Source organism: Herpailurus yagouaroundi, unplaced genomic scaffold, assembly GCF_014898765.1.
Source record: "Herpailurus yagouaroundi ecotype Mexico unplaced genomic scaffold, PumYag 142, whole genome shotgun sequence".
Taxonomy (NCBI): Eukaryota; Metazoa; Chordata; class Mammalia; order Carnivora; family Felidae; genus Herpailurus; species Herpailurus yagouaroundi.
The window spans coordinates 57,001,716-57,019,543 of record NW_024412397.1 but is presented as its reverse complement, the minus strand read 5'-3'; the positions used below and the strand labels follow the sequence as shown (position 1 = coordinate 57,019,543).

General features: G+C 41.0%; 1 protein-coding gene across 4 annotated transcripts in view; it reads left to right on the top strand.

Moving 5' to 3' along the window:
• The window catches only part of L3MBTL4 (L3MBTL histone methyl-lysine binding protein 4), a 359,374-nt gene that overhangs the window by 43,054 nt on the left and 298,492 nt on the right, over nt 1-17,828 (top strand). For all 4 annotated transcript variants that reach the window (XM_040479355.1, XM_040479359.1, XM_040479357.1 and 1 more), the window contains one exon: nt 17,050-17,141. In XM_040479355.1, the coding sequence (XP_040335289.1) occupies nt 17,050-17,141 (92 nt within the window). The remainder of the gene's footprint in view (nt 1-17,049; nt 17,142-17,828) is intronic.

Sequence of the window (17,828 nt, the reverse complement as noted above, 5' to 3'; positions counted from 1 at the left end):
GAGAGCTCCTTTAACATTTCTTGTAGGGATGGCTAGTGGTCATGAATTTCTTTCCCTTTTGTTTGTCTAGAAAACTCTTTGTCTCTCCTATTATGAATGAGAGACTTGCTGGATAGAGTATTCTTACTGCAGACTTTTCCATTCAGCACTTTGAATATATCATGCCACTCTCTTTGGCCTGCAAAGTTTCTGCTGAAAAATCCACTGATAGCCTTATGTGGCTCCCCAGGTGTGTAACTGTTTTCTTTTCTCTTGCTGATTTTATTTAATTTAAAAAATTTTTTATTTCTCTATGTTTGAGAGGGAGAGAGAGAGTGTCTGCATGAGAGGGAGAGGGGCAGAGAGAAAGGGTGAGAGAGAATCCCAAGCAGGCTCCTTGCTGTCAATGCGGAGCCCAAGGCAGAGCTTGATCCCTTTGAAATGTCAGATCATGACCTGAGCTGAAATCAAGAGTTGGACACCTAACTGACTGAGCCACCTGGGCTCCCCTTGCTGTTTTTTAAAATTCTCTTTTTATCATTACTTTTTGCCATATTAATTCCTATGTGTCTTCCTGTGGACCTCCTTGCATTGATTTTGTTGGCAGATCTCTGTTACTCCTCGATTTGGATTTCTGTTTCCTTCCCCAGATTCAGGAAATTCTCAGCTATTATATCCTCATAAATTTTCTGCCCTTCCTTTCTGTCTCTTCTAAGATTCCTATAATGTAAGTGTTATTATGCTTGGTGGTGTTGCTCTGTGCCATAAGTGTATTTGCATTTTGCATAGTTTTTTTTTTTTCTCACTTGGTCAGCTAAATTACTTTCCATTACTCTGTACACCAAGTTGCTGATTCATTCTTTTGTTTCCTCTAGTCTACTATTTATTTCATCTTGTGTATTTTAAGTTTCATTTATTGTGTTCTTCATGCCTGATTTGTTCTTTTTTTTATCTCGGTTAAAGTTCTCTCCAACATCCTCCACTCTTTTCTCATGTCCAGTGAGTATCTTTAAGGTCATTACTTTAAATTCTCTCTCAATCATATTACTTATACCCATTTCTCTTTCATTTTGGACATATTCTTCTATCTACTCATTTTGACTGACTCTCTGTGTCTGCTTCTGTGTGTTAGGAAAGTTAGCTACATCTCCTGTTCTTTTTTTTTTCAACGTTTATTTTTATTTTTGGGACAGAGAGAGACAGAGCATGAACGGGGGAGGGGCAGAGAGAGAGGGAGACACAGAATCGGAAACAGGCTCCAGGCTCTGAGCCATCAGCCCAGAGCCCGACGCGGGGCTCGAACTCACGGACCGCGAGATCGCGACCTGGCTGAAGTCGGATGCTTAACCAACTGCGCCACCCAGGCGCCCCTACATCTCCTGTTCTTGAAAGCAGTGGCTTTATGAAGAAGAGATCCTGTAGCACCCTGCAGTACAGTATCTGCTATTCAACAGAATCTGGTGCTTCAAGAGTGTCTCCTATGTGTGTTGCATGCACTTTACTATTATGGCTGAGCTGCTTTTTCCTTTAGTCTGGTTGTGTGCAGTGGCTCTCTTTTGCCTGTTGTGGGCAGTATTCATCCCTGTGGTGTTAGTGGGTTAGTCTGGGAATGCCTTGAGCTGAAGTTGAATCAGACTAGGCATTTGCCAGAGATGCAGTAGCACCAAACTGCAGGGCACTTTCCCTGTGTTGTCCCCTGATAAGTTTTCATTGGTGCACAGGGCCTGTGGTTAAAGCAGCTGTCTGTCCCCAGCCCACTGCAGGGTCCACAGTCTTGACTGGTACAGGTGGTTATCTCTCCCCCTCCCTGGGGCAGGAGTCACCGTGGAGTGGTGCTGGCCCCTGTTGGGGCTGACTGAGCACTGCCAGACTTGTGGCCCCAGTTTGGACGGGCTTCATTGAGAGCTTATTGGAGGGAGCAGGACTGTAGAAGGGTGTGGGGTTGGAGGCACAGTGTTAGTAAAGTTTGTACTTGTCCTCAGGACTGAGGCAGGCTGAATTGGAGGGAGCAGATTTACAGAAGTGTGTGGGAGGGCATGCATGATGTTAGCAAGTTAGGTATTGAGTGTCAGCACTATGCTAGTTCCTGCAGGTGGCTGTGTGCTTAATGCTGGGGGGCAGGGGAGGGAATTGGCAGCCTCGTTTCATTTGTTCCAGGAGAAGTCTCCTAACAATCCCTGTTCCTCCAGCACAGGCTCTGAGATTAGTAAGCAAATCTCTCTTCTGTACACCCCAGGCATTTTTTAAACTGCTGCTTCTATCTGTTCTCTCTGCAAGGCCATTTGTTGTTTGGTCTCTCTCTCTCTTTTTTATAATATGAAATTTATTGTCAACTTGGTTTCCATACAACACCCAGTGCTCGTCCCAATAGGTGCGGTCCTCAATGGCCATCACCCACTTTCCCCTCCCTCCCACCCCCCATCAACCCTCTGTTTATTCTCAGTTTTAAAGAGTCTCTTATGGTTTACCTCCCTCCCTCTCTAACTTTTTTTTCCCTTCCCCTCCCCCATGGTCTTCTGTTAAGTCTCTCAGGATCCACATAAGAGTGAAAACATATGGTATCTGTTTTTCTCTGTATGACTTATTTCACTTAGCATAACACTCTTCAGTTCCATCCATGTTGCTACAAAAGGCCATATTTCATTCTTTCCCATTGTTAAAATGTCAATACTACCCACAGCAATCTACACGTTCAATGCAGTCCCAATCAAAATTGCACCAGCATTCTTCTCAAAGCTAGAACAAGCAATCCTAAAATTTGTATGCAACCACAAAAGGCCCCAAATAGCCAGAGTAATTTTGAAGAAGAAGACCAAACCAGGAGGCATCACAATCCCAGACGTTAGCCTCTACTACAAAGCTGTAATCATCATGACAGCAGGGTATTGGCACAAAAACAGACACATAGACCAATGGAATAAAATAGAGACTCCAGAATTGGACCCACAAAAGTATGGCCAACTAATCTTTGACAAAGCAGGAAAGAACATCCAATGTTGTTTGGTCTCTTAAGGGTGGGGACTCAGTTTCCTCTTGCCCTCCTGGCTCTCCCAGACCTGAGCCCACTGATTGTTAGTGTTTCAGATTTTTAAGTCCTGCTGGCTGTAAGAACTCATGAGATTTGGCCTTTCTGGGTTTCAAAGCCAAATGTTAGGCGGATTCATCTTCCCCATGGGCTCCCTGGTGTGAGAGTCTGTTTCTCTCCCCTCTTTGCACCCACAGGATCCCTCCCTCCCAGGAACATTCCTGCGTTTGTTTAGCTTCAGACCACATCTCTTCAACATGGCCTCTTCTCTACGTGTAGCTGTGAAGAGTCTGTTCTGCCAGTCTTGGGTCATTTCTGGGTTATTTACACTGATGTGAGTGTTATCTGGTTGTTTCCATGGGACAAGGTGAGCTTAGGGTCCTCCTACGCCACCTTCTTCCCCAGAAGCTCCCTAATTAATATTTGATTCAGTTCCAAAGTAGAATCCCAACTGGTTTTTATTTAAATGTATTAAAATTATACTGAAGTCCCCAATATTCTGCTTGCATACTAACAGACCAAGAATCTGGGACACAGAATAGAGAAACCAGGAAGAGGTGTGAGTATGTACTATATTACATATAGGCTAACATACACAGTACATACAGGCAAATCAGCTCAGGAGAACAGAGTATGGATATTTTTTTTATAGGTTATTGTTGTGAAACTGGCCATCTATCTATATAAAAATGAATTACAAATAGAGTGTAGACTTAAATGTTTTTAAAATTTTTTTAATGTTTTTATTTATTTTTGAGACAGAGAGAAACAGAGCATGAGCAGGGGAGGGGCAGAGAGAGAGGGAGACACAGAATCTGAAGCAGGCTCCAGACTCTGAGCTGTCAGCACAGAGCCCGACACGGGGCTCGAACCCACAGACTGTGAGATCATGACCTGAGCTGAAGTTGGATGCTTAACTGACTGAGCCAGCCAGGCGCCCCTAAATGTTTTTTTTTTTTTTTTTAAAAAGGTTTTACAAGAATATTTTTAGGAGGCTAAATGAATTCTCTAGTAGTGAGGTGGAACTTCCATCAGGAGTGGAAACTATATTCAATGAAAGAAATTAGATAGACATGTCAAAATAAGTTTTTATTTAATCTGAAAATTTTGTTATTTCACTCTTTTTGGAGGATGTTTTCGTTGGATGTATCTTTCTTACTTGACAGTTTTATGGCATTCATTGCTTTAAATTTGTCATCTGTTATCTTTTTACCTCCATTATTTCTGATGAGAAGTCATCATATTAAAATTACAGAGCCCCACCTGCTAATATTGCCTAACCCTTTCCTTGGTTTTATTTTCTCCTTAACCCTTATTGCTATCTGACACACTGTATATTTTACTAATTTATCTTATCATCTCTTTTCACAGACTAGAATTGATGGTAGATAAAGGTAGGGATTTTTGTTAGTTTGTTTCATGCTGTATTGTAAGTAACTAGCATATAGTAAGCATTTGATTAATATTTTCTGAATGAAAAATAAAAACAGGGGGCGCCTGGGTGGCGCAGTCGGTTAAGCGTCCGACTTCAGTCAGGTCACGATCTCACGGTCCGTGAGTTCGAGCCCCGCGTCAGGCTCTGGGATGATGGCTCGGAGCCTGGAGCCTGTTTCCGATTCTGTGTCTCCCTCTCTCTCTGCCCCTCCCCTGTTCATGCTCTGTCTCTCTCTGTCCCAAAAATAAATAAACGTTGAAAAAAAATTAAAAAAAAAAGAAAAATAAAAACAGAATGAATAGTGTCATCCAGACAATGTTAATTGTTCTGTCCACTGTATTCTCATGGCTCTTAGCTCACGTCTCTGCAGTTGGAATTTTCCTTATTATATAATAGATATCTGGTTCCCCACTAAGCTGCAGTCTCCATAAGGGCAAATACTATATTTTATTCATCTTTGAATAATTAAGACCTAACAACACAGGGTTTGTGTCATAGAAGATTTTGCTTGTTGGATCAGTTATTGTGCCTGGCTCACCTTGGCTTTCTCTGTGTTGTCCCACAAGACTCCTCATGACTGTAATCCACATGGCTCTTTGAGCTTGTCACTTCTGAAGATGACCCTTTCCAATATGCATTTCATATGCATATCCATGAACCTTGTCTTCATCATAGACTGTGCTTCTGGTCTTTCTCCTGGTCACCTCTAGACTTCCTTGAACCAGTGCCCACTACTTGTTTTCTCGTAGAAAGTATTGTTTTCTTGAAAGTATTTCCTTCCTCATTCATCTTGTTTCTCAGCATGCTCCTTCTCACTATTGTTTACTGATTTTCTTTTGCACACATCTTAGATACTGAAGTTCCCTAGGATCCTATCCTTGGCCCTGCCTGCTTTGTGCTCTGCATACATTCCCAGAGAATCTCCTCTGCTTTACCCCCAGTCACTAATAGCCACTAAATCGAAGTTCCCGGTCCTGATCTTTCTCAAAAATTTGTGTTTATAATGTCTCCAGATAGTTCACCCTAAATATCACTTAGACCCCTTTAGATTTCAGAGATTTGGCATCTCTGGGAACATGTTCATGTTGCTTTCTAAGCCTGCTCCTCTAGTTTTGTCTTGCTCAATGTCAGGCACATAGACTGTGTCTTCTAAGCTTGAAATGTCAGCGTCCTCAATTTCCCATCTCCTTGATTGTCCAATTTTGTCAGTTCCCTTTTAAATGTCCCTCTGAATTATTTCTGCTCCTCTCAATCCTAGAGTAGCTATCTCAAGCCCAAACGTCACTAGCTCATGCCTGCTTGTTGAAACAGCCTCCTTTCTGTTATCTCTGATACCAGTTCTCCCTCTGTGTTCAATTCCATCATCTCTAAAACTGCCATCAGCAGTATCTTTAAAAAAAAAAAAATCTAAATAACTACCCAACCACTGTGGACAGGGCAGAGGAGAAATAAGACCAAAACTTATTGTGGCATTTCTCTGCTTAAGACATGCACTGGTTTCTTAGCACATATAGGCTAAGACTGAAATTCTTTGCCTGATGTTTTAATTAGATTCTTCCTTTTATATGGAAGAGAGATCACTCAAGCTTTCACAAGTAATGGGCTATACTGAACAAATACATACTGGGGGAGGATGGAGACTCATGGAAAGTGAAGAACAAGACTGTGGTCAGAGAGTGCCCATCCTGCCCCTGTCTTTAGGGCCATCTGCAGCTGGAACCTGGCCCTCTTTCTAGGGCAGTGGTTCTCAAACATTAGCTGCATCAGAGTCACCTCCAGCACCTATTAAAGCAGATTTCTAGGCCCCAGCCCCAGAGTATCTGATTCAGTAGATGCCCAGATTTTAATTGATGCCCCAAATTTGTATTTCTAACAATTTCCCAGGTAATACTGGTGCTGCAGGTCTGGGTACCACACTTTGAGAACCTTTATCCTTTAAGGCACATATCATATCATCTGGAAAGTCTTCTTTGATGATATCAGTCAGAATTAGTTTTCTCTCGAGGTGCCTGGATGACTCAGTCAGTTTGGTGTCTGACTTCGGCTCAGGTCATGATCCAGTTAAGCGTCTGGCTTCTGCTCAGGTCATGATCTTACAGTTGGTGAGTTTGAGCCCCACATTGCGCTCTGCACTGACAGCATGGAGCCTGCTTCGGATCCTCTGTTCCCTCTCTCACTTGTTCTCTCTCTCTCTCTCTCTCTCTCTCTCTCTCTCTGTCTCTCAAAAATAAATAAACATTAAAAAAAAGAATTAGTTTTCTGTGTTTCAGGTTTCTGCATGTTATGTCAGAACCGTGGTTCTCAAACTTCAGCCTTCATCAGAATCACTTAGAGGGACTATTAAAACACAGGTTGATAGTCTTACTCCCAGAGTTTCTGAATCATTAAGTCTGGGTTATGACCTCCAAAACTTGCATTTCTGACAAGTTTCAAGGGGATGCCCATACTTGGAAAAACCATGGTATTAGAATAACTTGCTTAACCACCTCTCTTCTGTGCAGAACTCAGATTTTTTTGTGTTAGTACCTTTCCATTGTGCTTCTGGCCACTTGTTGCAATATCTGAACACAAGTGCCAGCCATACATGTGTGCTGAATAAACTTAATTCACCAGAGCCTGAATTCTGGAATGTTCTTTGATAACACATCCTTAGAACTCCTCCTTCTCCTCACCTCTTTGCTTTCTGAGGAAGCTTTGAAATTGCTTATGTCCTGTATTTTAGCTTTTCTATTTCTTCCTATTCTGTGTCACTGGTTTTCAGCCTTCCAGTGCCTCCCGGGCCAGTTAGGGCCCTTTACACATTTTATCTCCTGTTCTCATGTTCCTCAGTCCACTTGGCGGCCTCCTTCCTCATCCACTCCCAGCTGTCCTCAGAGTTACCCATCTGCTCCCACTACCAGGCTGCCAAGAGCTGAGGAGAAAGTCCCATGGTGCCAGTCACTCCTGTGCAGAATCACCAGCTTAACTGAGTGGGACGCTCAGGGCAGATCTGTGTTCCTTCAGTCTGGTCCTGGTTGAATTTCTGCAGCTCCCACCTTTCCCCGTGCTCCCAACACAACCATTACACCTCGCCTTCCGGCAGATGTCCTCCAGCCTCATGAAGGAGGTGAGGAGTGATGTCCTTCCACCTTCTTCCCTAGCACACTGCAAGTGCTTTCTTTTTACTCTTGTAAACTCTTTTCTCTTACTCTTGTTCACCACCCACCACCCACCTCTTCATATCAGGATCCTTGTTGAAACATTTCTCTGTCTGATTCTCTCCCCCACTGATTGTCTCATCTCCTCTCAGAGCCTCGCTTCCCTGTCTGGGTTCATTTCCCTCAGCTGCTGAGCTGAAATGCTCTCTTTTCCTTACATTTGTTAAAAAAAAATTCCTTTCTCATGAATATTGTTCCCCCTCTGGGTCTCATGTTACCTGTCTCTTCCTTTTCTTTTGCAAACCTCTCCCAGGTATAGTCCACACTTGCTGCTTTCATGATGCCTCCTTTTCACTCTTTGGCCACTTGAATCTGACCTCTGATCTGATCCTTCCATTGAAATCTCTCCCTGTGACATCACGGTGATGCCGTGGCTGTCAACCCCGGTGGCTTCTTCTCCCTGGTTAGTCTTACTCGACCTCTTCAATATTTGATGGTGCTAATCCTTCAGACCCTGGGAAACCTCCTCCCCTCCCTGGCTCCCAGGTCTTGTATGTCTCCCTGGAGCCTCTTGCAACTCTGATTATTCGTTGTGCTTCCCCAGCTCCTGACATGGGCATTCATGTCTGTCTTTGATTCTTTCTCAGGATTTCTTTCATTGTTGCCTCTTTCTGAAAAATTTGGACCTGTCTTTTTTTGGATATGTTCACCCAGATTATTCCAGTTACCTAAAATTCAGCATCTCTGAAAATAATCCCTTTTTTTCTACAACATCCTGTGATGCTCCCTCAGTTTGCTACTCTCTGGGTACCCAGGACTGAACCGCAAGATCATCTTAGCCTTCTCCCTATACCACCCCACCTCAAGCAGTTGTTTGCTGTAGCCTGTCAATTTTATTTCACCATTGTCCCCCAGTTTCATCTCCACCTTTATTTAGGGAACATCCACACTCTCTCTTGCCAAATCTGTTGTCAGTCTGTGGTCTCCATCCCGCGCATCTGCTTCATCCTTGCCTAGCACTGGTTAGTGAGTTCTGATAATACCATTTTCCATTCAGACATCTCTGATGCTTCTGTAAACCATAAGAATAGAGATAAGGCTCCTTAGACTTTCAGGAGCTTTCCTGATCGTATTTTTGCCTCCTTGCAATCCAGCATTCTAGCCTTCTGTTCCGTGGACCCCTGTGAGCTTTATGTTAGTGGACACCAGACTCTGGCATTTGTAGAAGCAGCTCCCCGCTTGCCAGCTTCTCTTGCTTTGGTCCTGCTGCTCCTTCCTGGATCGCCTGCTGAATTTCTGTTTGCCTCAGAAAGCAGTGGTCTCCAGGAAGCTTTCCCTGTTCATAATTAATCCTTCTTCATCTTGTCCCCAGACACGTTGTTTGGGTTTCCTAACTAGTGCCTATTAGTACTCATGTCTTCTTATTTGTTCACCAAAACATGGAGTCCTGCATATGTCAGGTTGGGGGTGACATTTGTCTGTTTGCATGTCTCCTCAACCCGAGTAAATGCCATGTGAGGACAGGAGTCAAGCTCCTAGTATATCTCCCAGCACTTGGGACCTGCTTTGTCTAGGGAAATGAGCAGGAAATGACCCCTGAGTTCAGTTGTACTGAAATGAGAAGCAGCCTGGGTGTACAGGTGAAAAATGTTTTAGCAGAGCGTGGACAAGTGGCATGGCGGAATTATTAAACTGCAGGCGCTTGGCAAGTGTGGGTATATTCAGGAAGCTCCTACTTCAAGGGTTGTTACCCAGCAGTGATAAGCTGCTAACATGAGGAAAACTGTCTCATTCCAGTTGGTACCACAAAAGAAGACATTACTTACATCAATGTGTAGTAAGATGGGTTGGTTGCTACTGACAGTTGTTTCTCTCACATATTCCAAATTGTGGCCTGATGGAGCTGTATGCAGCTTATCTTTTGAAACGAAGTTGGAATATTGGTGTGAAGTGTTATGTTTATGGCTAATGAAGTTAAAAAGGTATTGTTCTGTGACACGAGCCTTAGGATTTATGTGGTTCTATCCTTAAAAATGATAATTTATTCATTCTTTACTCCTTACCATTTTTAATTTTAGCTCAGAGAATTACTAATAAATATTGTGCAGTTTCCTAAGACTGGAAGTTCCTATTGCCAAAGTGAGGCGTTCATCTATCAGTGATTTTTCAGTCTGCGGCCTCTGAGCGGGACAAATGGGAGCCTGAGTGGTTTGAGCGTGGAGCATCCAGATCAGTTGCACTTGGGGGGTTTCTAATATCAGGGCTCCTAATAGGATATTTTTGTAAGGAAAAAATGGGGTCATGCTAAAGAGAAATTTAAAGTTTGAAAGCATCACAGCATCAGATGACAACTAGGGCTTCTTTCCATATTTCACTAGCATGCTACACTTTTTACGTCATGGATTTTTATAAGAAGAGTTGATGACAAAAATGCTAACATGCAGGTGGAAGAATGCCCATCTGAAGAGTTTCCATACAAAGTAAAGGTTTTTTATTGATTTCAGTAAACTCAATTATTCAGAACTCCAGATCTGAAGTGATGAAGTAGGAGACAGCTGTGGTTTACAGAATTGAAAATATATCTCAAGGTTAAGGTATCTGGTCTGGGATAGAGGATACTCAGTGCATGATCAACCCCCTTTTATGAGGGTGATATTGCTGCTGATCCTATTAGATGTCATGAGCACTTCATAAAAGGAGTACTTCCGAGAGCTAAAACTCTAGTGGCCCTGTCTTCTGCTCTCTGTAAGGACACGGCCTGACTCAGTGAAGTGTACCCATGCATTCATTCATGATTAAGAAAAGGAGTCATTGTCCCAGTCTTCAACTTGTCCATGCACTGACCCTGCCTTTCCTTGACTTGTGACTTGTGTTCCGCTTAGCTCTTTTACTTTGTCACCCCGCTAGACTTGTTTTTCTCAGCAGTTGACTCTCCTATTCCACTTTCCCAAGTTGAATCCTCTGCCAACACTGCCCTCCCTGGACCATCCTTTCTGGAGCTGACCCCCACTGTGAATCATCTGCTGGCAGCTCTGGCTGGACCCAGTGTGGTTATTCTCATCCACCCATTCTTGCTGATGGTTCCGATAGGCTTGGCCCTGGGGTCGCAGGCAAGAAAAATGATTATGGTCAGTGGAGGAGGACACTGGTTCATGGCTGTGGTTAAAAAAAAGGGGAGGGGGCACGCTGTCAAAGTATGACAAATAACACAGTCACTTCTACCCCTGTGAAGTTTTTTCAGGCTTTTTTTCTATATTCTTTGCCTTCAATTTCCAGTCTTTGCTCTTGCTAATCTGATGAAGAAGCCAACAAACCTCAAGGTGTACGTAGAAGAACAAAGCAAAATTTAGTGAGGTGGTAAAGTATAAATGTGTCATGTTGGCACGCACAAATTACTGCTTTTAATGAAGCAAGTGCTGTGGGTTTTGGCTTTCTGCAAATTTGGCTGAGGCCATGTAAACCAAACAGCATGGATATGCAGATAAGGAGAGGGAATCTTCTTTGCTTGATAAGAAAGTATATGTGCTGCACGTGCGCGCATGCGTACGCACACACGCACGTGCGCGCGCGTGTGCACACACACACACACACACACACACACTGCCTAGTACTGCTCAGAGAAAGAGAGATGGCCCTGCTTATTTCCACAGAAGGGAAAGTGTTGTGTTTATTTTTAAGAGCCAAATGCATCCCCTTGTTTGGAGGATGGCTCTGCCGTGGTGTCTTGGGGACCCTGTACATACCCATTTGGCCAGGTAGATGAGGCTTACCTGCAGGTGATCTCAGTCTGAGAGTGCTCTCTGATCCTTCTGGCCCATGAGAACACAAGAGGCTCTCGAGGTGCTGCTTGGAGGAGGCCACCCCCAGGAGGCCGTAGTGATAGTTTCTTGTTCCTCCCAGGTTCCCATGAGGCTTGAGTCTTTTTGTGTCACCTCCCCCCAGGGTAGAGCTGCTGATTGTACAAGTGCACAAGGGCAGCATGAAATGGGTTCTCCAGGAACAGGGTATGTGAGCACCCATGCTGCAGTATCTGGACCCTTTGTCTCAGTGTCACCCTGTGCAAGGGACATGGGAGCTGGGTCCTTTAATTGCTTTTCCTTTTTGCTGTCAATGTAAGTAATAAACTGAAGATTTAAAAAGTGCTTGGTACTTTACTGGCTGAATCTGTCAGCCCTTGTCTTATACCACTTGACAAATCTCACTGCCTTAACCCAGCCATCTTCATTTCTTTGTTTTCTTATGTTTTTTTTTATTCATATGTAAAAACATACATTCTCATGCTGAAGTGCGTATAAACTGTGCTGAAACTGTGCTTAATTTGAGATTTGCAAAAGTTATGTCGTGTGGTCATCATAATTGTAATTTATTTGACCTCTGTTGTTGGATATTTAGATTTTTTCCAACTTTGTACTGTTGTAAGGGCTTTTTAAAAATTCCTTTTGCATTTTTTTAGAATAATGTTAAAGTTGGGATGAGTTGATCATCAAATATTAACACCTTATTTTTGGTTATAAATACAGGTATACCTTGCTGTATTGTGCTTTACAGATACTGGTTTTTTTTTTTTTTTTACACATTGAAGGTTTGTGGCAACCATGTATCAAGCAAGTCTTTTGGTGCTATTTTTCCGACAGCATTTGCTGACTTCGTGTCTTTGTGTCACATTTTGGTAATTCTCACAATATTTTCACTTTTTCATTATTATTATATTTGTACTGTTGTAACTGTTTTGGGGCACCGTGAACTGCACCCGTATAACATGGTGAACTTAATTGATAGATGTTGTGTGTGCTCTGACTGCTCCACTTACCAGCTGTTACCCTCTCTTTCTCTCTTCGGGCCTCCCTATTCCCTGAGACACAACAGGGATTAAAATCAGGCCAGTTAATAACCCTACTGCCACCCCTAAGCATTCAAATGAAAGGAAGAGTCAATCAATGTAGTGAACTTAATTGTCTTATTTTAAGAAACTGCCACAGCCACTGCAACCTTCAGCAACCACCACTCTGATCACTCAGTAGCCACAACATTGAGGCAAGACCCTCCACCAACAAAAAGATTATGACTCACTGGAAGGTCAGAGGACAGCAGTTTTTAATCAATAATATATTTTCAAATTAGATTATGTAATATTGTTTTTTAGGACATAATGCTATTGCACACTAGTAGACTACAGTATAGTATAAACATAACTTATGTATATACTGGGAAACCAAAACGCTCATTTGACTGCTGTATTGCAATATTTCCTTTATTACGGTGGTCTGGAACTGAACCTACAATATCTCCCAGGTATGCTTGTATGTATTGTCAACATGACTTTCAAAAGTTTTATTCAATTTTACAAAGCCACCATGAATGGGTGAGCTTATTAATTTCCCTGTGGACTTAATTTTATGGTGTTTTTAAATTTAAAAGTTACTTGTTAATAAATTTTTATTTATTTGTTGAGGGGGAGAGAGAGAGAGCAAGCATGGTAGGGGCAGAGGGAGAGGAAGGAAGAGAATATTAAGCAGGCTCCACGCTCAGTGCAGAGTCCAACACGGGGCTAGATCTCACCTCTGTGAGATCATGACCTGAGCTGAAATCAAGAGTAAGACACTTAACCGACTGAGCCACTTAAGTCCCCCAAAAGTTATTAATTTAATAGGCATTTCTGCTGTGTCTTCACTGTGTATACTAAAGTGAAGCAATATTATATAATGGGAGTGCATGGGCTAGAAATTCTGTTTTAATTCAGATTTTTCTAGATGTGTGACCTCTGTAAGCCTGTTTCGTATAAGTATAAAATGAGATTATAAATCTGATATTCAATATTATAAGGAATAAATCTAAACATGTACATTCACACATATACACTTATGTCATGTACATGTGCATGTACACACACACCCTAATTTGGCATTTGGCATATAATAGGTGTGTATTAAGTGACAGGGAATGTACAATCAAATATATATTGTACATTAGTAATGTTTAGCAGAAGAGTAATAATTGGAACATTTTGCTGTAGCCACTGTGTATAGTGAAAAATAAAATTTAGGATTTACTAACCTGTGTGCATATCTAATACTCTATAAAATGAATGTCGTATCTGTAGTATGTTCAAGAAAGTTACATAAAAAATAAAGAAAATTTGGTGCCTGCAGCAGTGCTGTTTCATAATTGGTTTCTTCTCTCCAGGAAACTGGGAAATGAGTTGGTCACAATAGATACCTTTGAATTCATTTTTAAAGCCAAAAGCATCATGTCAGCAGCCTTTAATTCATTAAGCAAATATTTATGGTCAAGCGTGGTTATAGCCCAGGGACACAGTGATAGATAGGATCAGTGAGATTCTTTCTTTTAAGGAGCTTACCTGCTAATTCTAAGTAAGCAAACTCGTTTCTTTCAGCTGGTGTACGTCGCCTAGAGTCAGTGATGATGCGAGGCCTGCCTGTGGGCCCCCAGGAGCAGACCAACATGGTATTTCTTCATCTCACTGGCAGGCACTGTGTTGCTGAGTAGTTCTCTTGCTTTACGAAATATTTAATTCATTGAAAGTTGTTATTTTTTATATCATGTTTTCTTTTTCTGATAAAATTTAAAAGGGTTATTATAGACTTATGTGATCATACAAGAAGATCTTAGATGTGATTTACTTCCGGTGAAATGATGATATATAACAATGGGAAATATGATTAAATTGAGAAATTACACACAATCTTTTTAAGAACACAGCTGTTGTAGAAAATGAGGTATCTATATTTGCTTTAGAGACAACACTGCTGTAATTTTTTTTGTAAAGCATATAATTGTAATGTAGTAAAGTGCTTATGTGAAAATAGAGATGTTGAATAATCTTACTAGGGAATCTTCAGGGTTTGTCAAATTGCTTTCTCTATTTAGAAAAATAAAATATCACATATTGTGGTAGAGATGGCAGTAAACTTGTAAGTGCTATAATGGTTGAACAGACTGTAAGCTCCTTGATGGAAATCACACTGTAATGTCCCATTATTTTCAAAAAAAGCAAGAAAATCCATTGATGATGATTCTGTTAGCCTTATTTGATGATTAAAATGCTTTTCAAAATTCTCATGCTTTAGTAAGTGTATTTCTTAGCAAGGACATATTAGTGTGTTGTGATTGAGAACTAGTAAATGCTAATGTATATACATACTCTGTGTCTGTTTTTAAATTCTGAATTGATGTATTTTCTTTGTAATCTGAGATTAAATTATTCCCTTTTTGTCAATTATATATATGTATATATCAAAGGATAAATAGTATATATTGTTTATTTTTCATCTACTGGACCAGGGACTGGGTTATATTTCTGTTTTGGCAGACAGCACACTTGTTACATAAAGGAAGGCTCATCAAATATTTTTTAAGTGATTAAAAGTCTACATGAATTCTTCTTGTGCAACTTGACGGATTTTTATGTTTGTTATTCCATCAGGGTGCTTTATTGTCTTGAGAGTTTGTTATTCCATCAGGGTGCTTTATTGTCTTGAGAGGTTTGAAATGTTTGACTTAGAGGTGCATCTTACCACCTGTCACTACCTGTGCTCATGCAGTTCTGACCTTTTACCATCTGTACCTTCTTCAGGAACATTTTACGGCAAGATAAATGTTAAAGCTTACATAGCATTTTTGACCACTCTTTTCCAGGATGTGTGCATATGAGTGTGTGTTTGTGTGTGCGGGTGTGCATGTGTGTGTATGTGCATGGTAATAATATTTGCAGAGAATTTTAAAACAGTAGAAGGCAACAAACAAGGAAAAATATTTATGTTAATCTCACCGCCCACATATAGCCACTATGAATATTTTGCTGTTTCTTTTCAATTGCTTTCCTATGCATGTGTGTTTGTGTGTGTGTACACATATCTATGCATAGTGCCTAGCACAAAGAAGGTGCTTTATAAATATGTTGAATAAATGAATGTCTTAATATATGTCATTATTTATATTTTAAAATTTAGGATAATATAATTAATATGTTTTATGGCTTATGGCCTGACTTTGGTTTTTACTTAACCTAGAGAATTCTAAAGACATTTTGTTACTTAAAAAATATACTTTTTGACAACTTCATAATCATATGTAGGTCATGTGCATATGTATATATGTATATGTATTATAATCTATTTAACCCTTCTCCCATATTAATACTATTTTGTGTTTTTGCTGTAATAATGTTGTGATGTATATTTACTATCAACTGTTATCATGACTCCTTCCTTAGCTTATTAATCCTAGAGGGAGAATGACTGGGACGTAGAATATAAACTTAAAACAATTATCAATCCTTTTCAGCAGATTTTTATTATTTAAAAATATATTTTTATTGAATTACATTGGATAGCTATTGATCTAGAAAATTTGGAAAGCAGAGAAGCGAAGTGCAGAATAAATTGGGAAGAAGCTGTAATCCTGGCAGCTGAAGATGACTTCATTTATGATTTTGATTTACATAATTTTAGTCTTATTTCCATTACATACTTTACCAAAAAGGATCATTTCGTTTTCTGAACTGCTGTTTATTTTCCCCCCACTAGTAGTGTATCATTAACATAGTCTTTCTCTGCCATTAATCTTCTATAATATTATAGCTTATTGTTAAAATGACACGTCTGCACAATGCATTTAATTAGCCCTCTCTTGGTGGACCTTTGGTTTGTTTCCAATGTTTCATTATTATGAGGAGTCCTAGTATAAAAAAACCTTGTGTTTGCCCCTTGGGCATATTTGCTGTAATCGTATTAAGACAGATTCCTGGAAGCAGAATTGCTGGTTCAAGACATACAAATAATTTTTAAGGCGTTTGGCATATATTTCCACCTTGCCTTCCAACAGGTAGTGCCTGTCGACCTTCACCCCACAAAGAGGTGTGAAAATGAAAGGAGATTATAAAGATATTTTCAGGGCATTCACCTTAAAATGGACCAAATCATGCTGTAGAAAACCTGTAGCTGTTGACTCTTCTTTGAGAAGAGTAATAGGCTACCCATTTACCCATTTATTGAGGGTGAGATACATTCACAGGCCTGCTCTAAAACAGGAAAAGCTGGGGCGCCTGGGTGTCTCGATGGGTTAAGCGTCCGACTTCGGCTCAGGTCACAATCTCACGGTCCGTGAGTTCAAGCCCCGCGTCAGGCTCTGTGCTGACAGCTCGGAGCCTGGACCCTGTTTCAGATTCTGTGTCTCCCTCTCTCTCTGCCCCTCCCCTGTTCATGCTCTGCCTCTCTCTGTCTCAAAAATAAAATAAACGTTAAAAAAAAAAAATAAAAAAAAAAAAACAAGAGAATCTGTAGGTGGACTGTTAGATGATTTTACTAAATGCTCACAGAAAGTAAGAGATACAGGTTTTATTTATGTATTTGTTTATTTAACTAATCAGCCTGCTTGTTGGGTTTATCTTCAATTAAATATTATTCTTTTGTCACTAATTGTTTCAAGAAAAGTCACTGTGTTTTCTTTTCCAGTCCCCTCAGTGGCTGCACAGGAAGCTTGGTCTTGGGAGCAGTACTTGACAGAACAGAAGGCTATAGCGGCACCCGTGGAACTGTTTTCCAAGGTGAACCACTAACTGTTGTACATTTTTGTAAGGAGTGAACACTTAAGAGAATTAATTAAAAGGAAATCATTTGCCCAGATAGAATACCCACTTACTTGATTGTAGGTCTTGCTGGAAAATAACATAAAACCCATCGAAGCCTTTGTAATTCAGAATGTGTGCTCTGGGGCTGGACTACCTGGGTTTGAAAGTCAGTGCTACCATCTCCCTGCTCTGTGACCTTGGGCAAGTCACTCAGTTTCTCTGTGCTTCAGGATCTTCACTTGTAAAGTGGGGGAAACTACCATACCTACCTCCCTGGGTTGTTGGAAGACTCAGTGAGTTGTACACCTAACGGGCATTGGAAGCCACATGCACATACTAAATAGCAGGTACTAGTCTTTCTTTGTATTAGCACATGCCCGCCCAAGGATCAGGTTTGAGGAATCCATTTTAATGTGGTGCATGAAAGTGGTGGATCAGGCAGCATGTTGGAGGAGATGGTGAAACCCCTTAATCATGTTCTACCTGACTCTGACAATGCCCAGAGGAGCCTGCGTGGGCTTGCTTGACCAAGCAGCTGTTGGCATGGAGGCTGGTGGCTTCAGGCGATCATCTTTACCCATGGTACCAAATCTTCTGCTACCCTTTCTATTCTTGGTGTGTGCTTTCAGTATTTGAGGGGAATTTATAGAAAAATTCCATCAG